Consider the following 13,148-nt stretch of genomic DNA (forward strand, 5'->3'; position numbering starts at 1 on the left):
ATTTTTGCATGGTTGTTATAGACCATATACTAACACCATGTACCAAATTTCAGTCTGATCGGATGAAACTCGCTTCTCTTAGAGGATTCGCAAGCCAAATTTGGGGGTCCGTTTATATGGGGGCTATACGTAAAAGTGGACCGATATGGCCCATTTGCAATACCATTCGACCTACATCAATAACAACTACTTGTGCCAAGTTTCAAGTCGATAACTTGTTTCGTTCGGAAGTTAGCGTGATTTCAACAGAAGGACGGACGGACGGACATGCTCAGATCGACTCAGAATTTCACCGATGTGTTTACAAACGGAATGACAAAGTTAATATACCCCCATCCTATGGTGGAAGGTATAAAAATGAAGGTAACCAATTGGCGCCTTAAAAATATATACACACAAAGAACATTTCATTATTTTTATACCCTCCACCATAGGATGCGGGTATATTAACTTTGTCATTCCGTTTGTAACACATCGAAATATTGCTCTAAGACCCCATAAAGTACAGTATGTCAAGAAAGTATTTTGACATTGCCAAATATTTCAAATTTCAGAAATAATTGAATTTGAAATATTTTATATTTTTTGCAGCAATGCTGTGTACGTATGTATACTTTGCAAAATACATAATAAAATATTTTTTAAAATTTCATTATATTTAATTTTGGAACAAAACATAATTTTTATCTTATTGTCAAAACACTTTCTTGACATACTGTATATATATTCTGGGTCGTGGTGAAACTCTGAGTCGATCTGAGCATGTCCGTCCGTCAGTCCGTCTGTTGAAATCACGCTAACTTCCGAACGAAACAAGCTATCGACTTGAAACTTGGCACAAGTAGTTGTTATTGATGTAGGTCGGATGGTATTGCAATTGGATCATATCGGTCCACTTTTACGTATAGCCCCCATATAAACGGACCGCCAAATTTGGTTTGCGATTGCTGTAAGAGAAGCAAATTTCATCCGATCCGGCTGAAATTTGGTACATGGTGTTAGTATATGGTCTCTAACAACCATGCAAAAATTGGTACATATCGGTTCACTTTTACGTATACCCCCCATATAAACGGACCCCCAAATTTGGCTTGCAGAGCCTATAAGAGAAGCAAATTTCATCCGATCCGGCTGAAATTTGGTACATGGTGTGAGTATATTGTCTCTAACAACCATGCAAGAATTGGTCCACATCGGTCGATAATTATATATAGCCCCCATATAAACCGATCCCCAGATTTGGCTTGCGGAGCCTCTAAGAGAAGCAAATTTCATCCGATCCGTCTGAAATTTGGTACATGGTATTGGTATATGTTCTCTAACAACCATGCAAAAAGTGGTCTACATCGGTCCATAATTATATATAGCCCCCATATAAACCGATCCCCCGATTTGGCTTGCGGAACCTCTAAGAAACGAAAATTACATCAGATACGGCTGAAATTTGGTACATGGTGTTGGTATATGTTCTCTAATGACCATGCAAAAATTGGTCCATATCGGTCCATAATTATATATAGCCCCCATATAAATCGATTCCCAGATTTGCCCTCCGGAGCCTCTTGGAGGAGCAAAATTCATCCGATCCGGTTGAAATTTTGAACATGGTTTTAGAATGTCGTCTCTAACAAAACGCAAGAATTGGTCCATATTGGTCCATAATATATAGTCCCCATATAAACCGTCTACCAGATTTGATCTCCGGAGCCTCTTGGAGGAGCAAAATTCATCCGATCCGGTTGAAATTGACAACGTGGTGTTAGTATAAGGCCGCTAATATCCATGCCAAAATTGGTCCATATCGGTCTATAGTTATATATAACCAATCCCCAATCACACAAAAATTGGTCCATATCGGTTCATATTCATGATTGCCACTCGAGCCAAAACTAATCTACCAAAATTTTATTTTTATGGAAAACATTGTCAAAATGTTATTTCTATAGAAAATTTTGTAAAAATTTTATTTCTATAGAAAATTTTGTAAAAATTTTATTTCTATAGAAAATTTTGTAAAAATTTTATTTCTATAGAAAATTTTGTCAAAATTTTATTTCTATAGAACATTTTGTCAAAATTTTATTTCTATCGAAATATTTTTCCAAATTTTATTTCTATAGAAAATTGTTTCCAAATTTTACTTCTATAGAAAATGTTGTCAAAATTTTATTTTGTCAAAATTTTATTTCTATAGAAACTGTAAACTTAATTATATACGCATATAATCGGTCTTTTTTAGTTTAATATATACTACGTATGGACTACCTTGTAATTTAGAAGACGATGTTAGGAAGTTTTAAGATACCTTGCCATAGGCAAGTGTTACCGCAACCCAAGTAATTCGATTGTGGATGACAGTCTTCAGTAGAAGTTTCTACGCAAGCCATGGTGGAGGGTACATAAGCTTCGGCCTGGCCGAACTTACGGCCGTATATACTTGTTTTTTTCTACCAATGTATGCCTACAATATGTTTGAATAATACAACCAATATTTTGTTTGGACCAATCCTGAGAATATATATGCTTGAAGCAAAATATTGTTGGGGCATATGTTACAGAAGCGACTTGTTTTGAGGGTGTAGTTATTTGTAGACTTCCCCATATATACCGGTCAAGAACTGAATTATATAAGTATTTAATCTGCCTTTTTTGTCTAATACCACGTATGGACAAACTTGTAGTCAAGATCCAAATAGATAACAAATTTAAAGACAATTTCGTTAATTTTGAAAGTATTAAAGCCAGGTTGACTTTACCCAAAAAAAAATTTTCTTTCATGTAAAGATACCCAGTTTTATTAATATGTTTATATCAACATTCTTCCTCCAAAAAAAGTATATAATATGCAAACTGATAAATAAAAAACATCTGCATACCACATTTTTTTCCAAAAAAAAATTGTTTTTATAGTTTTTTTTTTTAATTTTTGGTAAAAATGTGATTTTTATTTTTGACTGCAGATTGATCTGAGCTTCAGAGCAATCCGTCCGTGGGCGGGATTTTTTTGTCGTGAGCGTAATTTTCCAAAATTCGTTACTCACGCACCCTCACGAAGAAATTATTTTCGTGACTCACGCTCACGCACGACTTTTGGTTTGGTCACGAAATTTTTCGTGATTCACGACAGTTTCGTGTCACGTGCACACCTCAACTCTGAAGTACAAAAATTTTCCGGAAAAGAATATTTTTAAAAATAGCACTATGATGTATTAAATACAACAAACTTGATATCATAGATTTCGGTCAAAATTTTAAAACGTAAGATTTTTTTCTGGTTGTATCGTAAAAGATACAGTGCCCATTTAAGGGATAGGGGATAAGATGAATGTTCTCGAGCTATTTTGTCAGGAAATCTTCAAGTGACCGACACGTCTTAATGATATGATCGAAAACCAACTAACATAAATTGAGATATTCATATAATCTGAGCGCCTTCATACCCCATTTCCGAGTGCTGTGCTTGGTGAAGGGCATTGAACATTCGACTATGTCGAAGACTTTGCCATATATATTTGTTAATAGTATTTTTATATTTCTTGCAAATTCAAATGTCTTCAATAGTGGTGTACTTTCGCCACAATCCATATATCCAGCTGTGACTGTCCATCCATCTATTTATCTCCCAAAACTACAATGAATAATAAATGTTTGACATTTTGACTATGTGGGCGCCTTCCTTGGAATGTTCGTTTAACTTATGGCATAACAGGCCCCTTTGTTTTAATAGATCAATCTTTCACTGCATCTGGTATCTGCATCTCAAGTGCATCCACAAGAGTTTTCCTAATTCACATGCAATTTCTTAATTTCTTATTAATCGTTTGCTGTCAAGCAATTATGAATCACATGGGGTACTTCATAATGTCAAATGGGAAAAACATGTCTAGTTGCCAAAGCATTAACTCTTATACTCGTGTCCGTCCATCTGTCCGTTTGTCCGTCCATATATTTACAAGTGGACTTATTATTCACTTTGATCTTTTGTGGTAAATGTTGTCTTCTTAGTTTTGTAATTATGTCATTTTATTAATTGATTGCTATTTAGATTTTTGACATTCAGAGGAAATACTTACGGACAATTTGTTCCTTGTTCAGATCATCCTGAAAAAGAGAAATTGAAAAATTTTATAAGTAAAATTTATTTATTAGCACTTCCTTTCGATTGATTGTTTAGTTTGGAAACATAAATATTTTTCTATGATATTTCTCGACATGAAAAAAGCTTTCTTCCCTATCGCAAAAAAATTGCTACCATTATAGTGCATGAATAGACGGACATCCAGATCTAGATTGACTCAATAATGATCGATCGTTTAGAAAATAACTAAAAGACAACCTTAGGTTAGGTTAGGTTAAAGTGGCAGCCCGATTAAGATTCAGGCTCACTTAGACTATTCAGTCCATTGTGATACCACATTAACTAAAAGTACCTATTACATATGGGCACTTCTAGTTATAACCGTTGAACCTTCTCGATTATTTTCTTCTGTTGAACCAACCAGATTGTTCCAAAAACATTAGCAGACTGCTAAGTTAACGTTTTCCAGGTCCGCCAGTAATCTGAAGCTATATGCCCCTAAAATTTGCTTACGCCTTCCACAAAATGCAGGACACTCACAAAAGAGGTGTTTTATTGATTCCTTTTCCTCCGCATCATGACAGCTCATACAATAGTCATTATACTTCGCACCAATAGTTTTTGCAAAATCGCCTATCAGGCAGCGACCCGTTATAGCAGATATCAGGAGTGATATCTGGCGTCTCGAGAACACTAGCATATCTAGTGTGCGGTTTAAGTTTAAATGGGGCCATATTTGCTTGGTGTCGTTACAGCCCTTGCAATTCTCCCATCGAACATTTGCCATCATGACAGCCTTCTCACGCAGTAAGAGCTTGCAGGTAGCCAGAGGCACACCAACAGATTCTAGTTCCCCTGGAATATGTGAGGTAGTTCCTAGCCTTGGGAGCCACCGTGGTGCAATGGTTAGCATGCCCGCCTTGCATACACAAGGTCGTGGGTTCGATTCCTGCTTCGACCGAATACCAAAAAGTTTTTCAGCGGTGGATTATCCCACCTCAGTAATGCTGGTGACATTTCTGAGGGTTTCAAAGCTTCTCTAAGTGGTTTCACTGCAATGTGGAACGCCGTTCGGACTCGGCTATAAAAAGGAGGTCCCTTGTCATTGAGCTTAACATGGAATCGGGCAGCACTCAGTGATAAGAGAGAAGTTCACCAATGTGGTATCACAATGGACTGAATAGTCTAAGTGAGCCTGATACATCAGGCTGCCACCTAACCTAACCTAACCTAGCCTTGCTAGCTCATCTGCTTCGCAGTTCCCCGGTATGTTCCTGTGGCCAGGCACCCATATTAGGTGAATATTGTGCTGCTCAGCCATCTCATTGAGAGATTTGCGGCAGTCGATGGCCGTTTTCGAGTTGAGGAACACAGAAAAGAAAAGACAACCTTACATCCTGATTATTCCACTGAGAGTATATTGAGAATTAGAACTTAACTTTTTTTTAATTCGCAGCAAAGAAAAACTTAGGAAGTTATTATAAAGGCACCACTGTGGTATCACAATGGACTGAATAGTCTAAGTGAGCCTGATACATCGGGCTGCCACATAACCTAACCTAACCTAACCTATTACAAAGGCACAACTTTAGAAGCACTTCGAAAAATGTTTTCCCAATGATGTTCTTTATTTTAACTACACAGGAAGTTCTGTACATAAAATTTTTTAGAACTCGCTTTACATAAAAATTTTTAGAACTCGCCCTATGACAAGACCATGTTAAACTCATCGCTTCTCCGCCAATTTTGCACCACTTCCGGATCCAAAAAGAACATTTTCACTACGTTTTTGTGACGCTTTTTTTGTGCTGGGTTATTAACATATTGCAATGTTGGTTTAATTCTCCTGGTTGTTTTCTATGTTTTATTTTTGGTTTACGCATCTATTGCTTCGAAGTGTAGAACGTGAACCTCAACACCAATGGGTCCTGTCCGATAGACGATTCCCGGACGCGTGATCCCGGAGAGTATCCTTATTTATATCCTATATCATAAATCAGATGAACAAAAAAATTCACGAACTTGTATAGGCTGGGCGCCGATTAAAGGTGCATGAGATAGATGAAACATAAGCACAACCTGAAGGTTGAGGAAGTCGACGAAACAGTGAATTACGGTTATGGGTTAGAAAGATAATGGCCAACGTTTTTATACCCTCCACCATAGGATGGGGGTATATTAACTTTGTCATTCCGTTTGTAACACATCGAAATATTGCTCTAAGACCCCATAAAGTATATATATTCTGGGTCGTGGTGAAATTCTGAGTCGATCTGAGCATGTCCGTCCGTCCAAGTAGTTGTTATTGATGTAGGTCGGACGATATTGCAAATTGGCCATATCGGTCCACTTTTACGTATAGCCCCCATATAAACGGACCCCCAAATTTGGCTTGCGATTGCTCTAAGAGAAGCAAATTTCATCCGATCCGGCTGAAATTTGGTACATGGTGTTAGTATATGGTCTCTAACAATCAAACTCACAATTTAGAAAACGATGTTAAGAAGTTTTAAGATCTTTCGTAGAAGTTTCTACGCAATCCATGGTGGATGGTACATAAGATTCGGCCTGGCCGAACTTACGGCCGTATATACTTGTTTTTTTTTTTTTTTTTTTTTTTAAATTCGCAAAGTGATTAACATCGATTATATTGAGAAATCAATCAAGATACTATACTATACTGAAAACATATTGACCTAATGTAAAAAATTAAGCAACCCTTAACCCTTACTAAAGATACATTTCTTTAAAATAAAAAAAAATAATAATTAGAATAAATTTTAACATAATTATCAGAGAGTTTTTTAACCCTTAAATGAGAACTGTATTATTTATGATACAACCAGAAAAAAATTCTTACGTCTTAAAACGTTGACCGAATTCTATGAAAAATATTTACGTAATATTAAAGATTTCGTAACCTAAATTTTAGGATGCGAAATTTACAAATTATTAAGGACATATTTCTTTAAAATAATGAAATTTTAATTAAAATAAAGTTTATAATCTTTGCTTCAAAAATATTTTCGTTAAATATAGAACACGAAAATTGTAAATTTGCGTCCCTGCGTTAAAGTCGCATGTCTTTGAAATAAGGCTAATTTTCCTTAAAGTAAAGTAACACATTTTTGATTTAAAGAAATTGTCCTTAAATTAACTGAAATATTGAAACTTTAGAGTTAAGATAGAAACGCTTCAAATATAGGCCAAGATTTATTTTGAGGATTTAGCGTCTTTGGTTTAAAGTTTTTTCGTATTAAGAAAATATTTTTTACTTTGAAGTATCCGTTATAATTTAGATTTTTAAACTGATATTTGTTTGTACGTGAGTACCTTTATTAATAAACCGCGAAAAGAGAATGACAATTTGAAAAATGAGATCTGTATCCTAATTTTATTTTATTGGTCGTAGGTTTAAAGCCAGATAGGTCGCTAAAAAATGTCTTTATTTTAAAGGAGCCGCATCTATGGCTCGGAATCAATGCCATAATCCTTAAAGGTCAAAAACTTTGGATCCAAGTAAACTTTTTTTGAGTGTATTTGAGCACTTAAAATACCTATAGTAGCGTCATTATTTAAGGCTGCAGATTGATTACAACAGAAACAGACGGAAACAGTTATATCGTCTTAGAATTTCTCCATGGCCAAGAATTTTATATATTCTTTGTCTATAATAATGGTTAAAATTGCTTGCATCTAAGCCAAAAAATACATAAGCTATTGAAATTAATAGCACACCACCCAAAACCTCCTTTGATTTTTCGAATGTTTATTCTGGTTAAATTAATTTAAACAAGTATATACGGCCGTAAGTTCGGCCAGGCCGAATCTTATGTACCCTCCACCATGGATTGCGTAGGAACTTCTACTAAAGGCTGTCGTCCACAATCGAATTACTTGGGTTGCGATAACACTTGCCGATGGCAAGGTATCGTAAAACTTTTTAACACTGTCTTCTAAATTGTAAGTTAGCCCATACGGGGTATATATTAAACAAAAAAAGGCCGATTAAATACGTATATAATATAGTTTGACAAAATTTTCTATAGAAATGAAAACTTGACAAAATTTTCTATAGAAATAAAATTTTGACAAAATTTTCTATAGAAATAAAAACTTGACAAAATTTTCTATAGAAATAAAATGTTGACAAAATTTTCTATGGAAGTAAAATGTTGACAAAATTTTGTATAGAAATAAAATGTTGACAAAATTTTCTACAGAAATAAATTTTTTACAAAATTTTCTATAAAAATAAAATTTTGACAAAACTTTCTATGGAAATAAAATTTTGACAAACATTTCTATAGAAATAAACGTTTGACAAAACTTTCTATAGAAATGAAATTTTGACACAACTTTCTATAGTAATAAAATTTGACAAAATTTTCTATGGAAATAAAGTTTTGGTAGATTATTTTTGGCGATATGGACCAATTTTTGTGTAAAAAGTCATCGGCTATATATAACTAAAGACCGATATTGACCAATTTTTACATGGCTGTTAGAGGCCATAAATTGACGAAATGTACCAAATTTCAACCGCATCGGATGACTTTTGCTATATATAATTATGGACCAATTTTTGCATGGTTGTTAGATACCATATACTAACACCATGTACCAAATTTCAACTGGATCGGATGAATTTCGCTCCTCCAAGAGGCTCCTGAGGTCAAATCTAGGGATCTGTTTATATGGGAGCTATATATAATTATGAACCGATATGGACCAATTTTTGCATGGTTGTTAGAGACTATATACTAACACCACGTACTAAATTTCAATTGGATCGGATGAATTTTGCTCCTCCAAGAGGCTCCGGAGTTCAAATCTGGGGATCGGTTTATATGGGAGCTATATATAATTATGAACCGATATGGACCAATTTTTGCATGGTTGTTAGAGGCCGTATACTAACATCAGGTACCACATTTCAACCGGATCGGATGAATTTTTCCCCTCCAAGAGGCTCCGGAGGTCAAATCTGGGGATCGGTTTATATGGGGGATATATATATTTATGGACCGATATGGACCAATTTTTGCATGGTTGTTAGAGACTATATACTAACACCACGTACCAAATTTCAATTGGATCGGATGAATTTTGCTCCTCCAAGAGGCTCCGGAGTTCAAATCTGGGGATCGGTTTATATGGGAGCTATATATAATTATGGACCGATATGGACCAATTTTTGCATGGTTGTTAGAGGCCGTATACTAACATCAGGTACCACATTTCAACCGGATCGGATGAATTTTTCCCCTCCAAGAGGCTCCGGAGGTCAAATCTGGGGATCGGTTTATATGGGGCTATATATAATTATGGACCGACATGGACCAATTTTTGCATGGGTGTTAGAGACCGTATACTAAGACCACGTACTAAATTTCAACCGAATCGGATGAATTGTGCTCCTCCAAGAGGCTCCGGAGGTCAAATCTGGGGATCGGTTTATATGGGAGCTATATATAATTATGGACCGATATGGACCAATTTTTGCATGGTTGTTAGAGGCCGTATACTAACATCAGGTACCAAATTTCAACCGGATCGGATGAATTTTGCTGCTCCGAGAGGCTCCCCAAGCCAATTTTGGGGATCGGTTTATATGGGGGCTATACGTAAACGTGGTCCGATATGGCCGATTTTCAATACCATCCGACCTACATCAATAACAACTACTTGTGCCAAGTTTCAAGTCGATAGCTTGTTTCGTTCGGAAGTTAGCGTGATTTCCACAGACGGACGGACAGCCGGACAGACGGACAGACGGACAGACGGACGGACGGACGGACATGCTTAGATCGACTCAGAATTTCACCACGACCCAGAATATATATACTTTATGGGGTCTTAGAGCAATATTTCGATGTGTTACAAACGGAATGACAAAGTTAATATACCCCCATCCTATGGTGGAGGGTATAAAAACAGAAAAGTGCAAGCAAAATTTTGTTTCTATTTAAATCTTTCCAAATCGGTTGCTTCAGTATATTGCTCTCATAAAATACCTGAATTGAAAGTCTCTAAATTGTGTATCACCTTTGTAGGACGATATTGAAGATTTGGTGGTTTCCTCAAAGCCTTAACCCAGGCATAAAAAGTTTGAAAATATCTCACATTTAATGGATTTAAAGGGAGTGTAATTTGACCCAAAGGCCTAAAACTATATAGAGAAATACAATTCAGGCAAGAAAAATAGATCATATCACCATCACATATTTACCCTTGATTAGTGGGAGAAAGTTTTGCTATAAAGCGTCTCCATAGATTTTTAGATGACTTCAAGTAATCCTGAAAAAGCTCTTACTTCATGCAAATACATCATTAAGATATATTTATAAAATGTATTTTTTTTTATACCCACCACCATAGAATGGTGACGGGGTATAATAAGTTTGTCATTCCGTTTGTAACGCATCGAAATATCGATTTCCGACTATATAAAGTATATATATTCTTGATCAGCGAGAAATTCTAAGACGATATAAGCATGTCCGTCTGTCCGTCTGTCTGTCTGTCTGGCTGTCTGTTGTAATCACGCTACAGCATTCAATAATGGAGCTATCGTCCTGAAATTTGGCACAGAATCGTCTTTTGTCTGCGCGCAGGTCAAGTTCGAAGATGGGCTATATCGGGCCATGTTTTGGTATAGCCCCCATATAAACCGACCTCCCGATTTGGGGTCTTTCGCTTATAGAAACCGTAGTTTTCATCCAATTTGCGCGAAATTGAAAATCTAGAGATATTTTGGGACCTTGAATAGGTGTGCCAAAAATGGTGAGTGTCGGACCATGTTTTGGTTTAGCCCCCATATAAACCGACCTCCCGATTTGGGGTCTTTCGCTTATAGAAACCGTAGTTTTCATCCAATTTGCGCGAAATTGAAAATCTAGAGGTATTTTGGGACCTTGAAGAGGTGTGCCAAAAATGGTGAGTGTCGGTCCATGGTTTGGTATAGCCCCCATATAAACCGACCTCCCGATTTGGGGTCTTTCGCTTATAGAAACCGTAGTTTTCATCCAATTTGCGCGAAATTGAAAATCTAGAGATATTTTGGGACCTTGAAGAGGTGTACCAAAAATGGTGAGTGTCGGTCCATGTTTTGGTATAGCCCCCATATAAACCGACCTCCCGATTTGGGGTCTTTCGCTTATAGAAACCGTAGTTTTCATCCAATTTGCGCGAAATTGAAAATATAGAGGTATTTTGGAACCTTGAAGAGGTGTGCCAAAAATGGTGAGTGTCAGTGCATGTTTTGGTATAGCCCCCATATAGACCGATCTCCCGACTTTACTTCTTGGGCTTATAGAATCCGTAGTTTTTATCCAATTTGCCTCAATTTCAAATTCTAGAGGTATTTTAGAACCATAAAGAGGTGTGCCAAAAATGGTGAGTAGCGGTCCATGTTTTGGTATAGTCCCCATATAAACCGATCTCCCGATTTTTCTTTTTGGGCTTATAGAATTCGTAGTTTTTATCCAATTTGCCTGAAATTTAGAACTAAATCCAGAATCTGATATAGTCCTCATAGGTGAAATCTTTAAATTTATCATCGGGAAGTGTCCTCAAGTCCTCAAGCCCTCCTGAAATTTCAAAGGAAACCCTAATAATTGGTTCATGGTGGTGGGTATTTAAGATTCGGCCCGGCTGAACTTACTGCTGTATATACTTGTTTAAATTTAAAAACTTATAAATAAAAATCCTCTTTGTATACAAAAGATAACAAAAATTAATTGCTTCATCTCTTCGAAAATTATTCTGCAAACTAGTCAATCGGAAGGACATGATGCATCGTGGCAGATTTTTTAACCATTTTTATACCATTGGATGGAGATATAATGAGTTTACATTTTCATTTCTAACAGCTGATGACACAGCGATACTGGCTGTGGACAAAAATGAAACAAATGCAAACAATACTCTCCAGCACAATATGAATACGTTATCCTTATGGCTCAGCAAATGGCGTATAAAAGCAAATGAATCTAAATCAACCCAGTTAACATTTACTTTAAAACAAAACAAAATTTGCCCACCTGTAAACCAAATACAGATACCTCAACGAAATGACGCCCTGTATTTAGGAATATATGTATGTGGTGGTTAAATTGTAAGGGCAGATGTTGAATGTGAACCACACCTAAACGCCAAGTTTTTTCGAATTTTATTTGACATTTCTCTATTTCAGACTTATCCAATTTGAACCATGGAGAGATACACAATCCAACAACGTGTCAAAGTTATCCAGACTTATTATGAAAATGGGCGTTCAAATCAAAATGCATATCGTGCACCTCATCTTCAGTGATGAGGCACATTTTCACCTCAGTGGATTCGTCAATAAACAGAATTGCCGCATTTGGGCGAATGAGAATCCAAGAGTAATTGTCGAAAAACCAATGCACCCACAAAGAGTTACTGTTTGGTGCGGTTTATGGGCTGGCGGCATCATCAGGCCGTATTTTTTCCAAAATGAGGCCGGTCAGGCAGTTACTGTGAATGGTGTTCGCTATCCTGAGATGATAACGAACTTTTTATGGCCCGAATTGGAAGATATGGATGTGGACGATATGTGGTTTCAGCAGGACGGTGCCACTTGCCACACAGCTAACGAAACAATGGCTCTTTTGCGCAACAAATTCAATGGCCGTGTTATCTCTCGTAACGGCGATGTCAATTGGCCGCCAAGATCATGTGATTTGGCACCGTTGGACTTTTTTCTTTGGGGTTATTTGAAAGAAAATGTGTACGTCGATAAGCCAGCAACAATTCAAGAGCTAAAGGATGAGATAATTCGGCACATTAACGGCATAGAACCTCCATTATGCCAAATTTGGATCATCGGATGGAGGTGTGCCACCGAGGTCGCGGCGCCTATTTGGCCGATAGTTCGTTCCATACATATATCATAATAAAATAAAATTAAACTAATTTCCTAAATAGTTTGTGTTTTATTCAAAATCAACATCGGCCCTTGAAATTTTAACCACCCTCTAAGTTAGTTCATGCGGGATATATAGTAGACAAAAGAAAGGTCGATTAAATACGTATATATCCAGTT

General features: G+C 36.5%; 1 protein-coding gene across 2 annotated transcripts in view; it reads right to left on the reverse strand.

The window, feature by feature from the left end:
* Positions 1–13,148, reverse strand: part of TpnC41C (Troponin C at 41C) — a 50,042-nt gene that overhangs the window by 15,077 nt on the left and 21,817 nt on the right. For both annotated transcript variants that reach the window (XM_075309407.1, XM_075309408.1), the window contains exon 2: positions 4,074–4,101. In XM_075309407.1, the coding sequence (XP_075165522.1) occupies positions 4,074–4,101 (28 nt within the window). The remainder of the gene's footprint in view (positions 1–4,073; positions 4,102–13,148) is intronic.

This window comes from Haematobia irritans, chromosome 5 (genome assembly GCF_050003625.1).
Source record: "Haematobia irritans isolate KBUSLIRL chromosome 5, ASM5000362v1, whole genome shotgun sequence".
NCBI lineage: Eukaryota > Metazoa > Arthropoda > Insecta > Diptera > Muscidae > Haematobia > Haematobia irritans.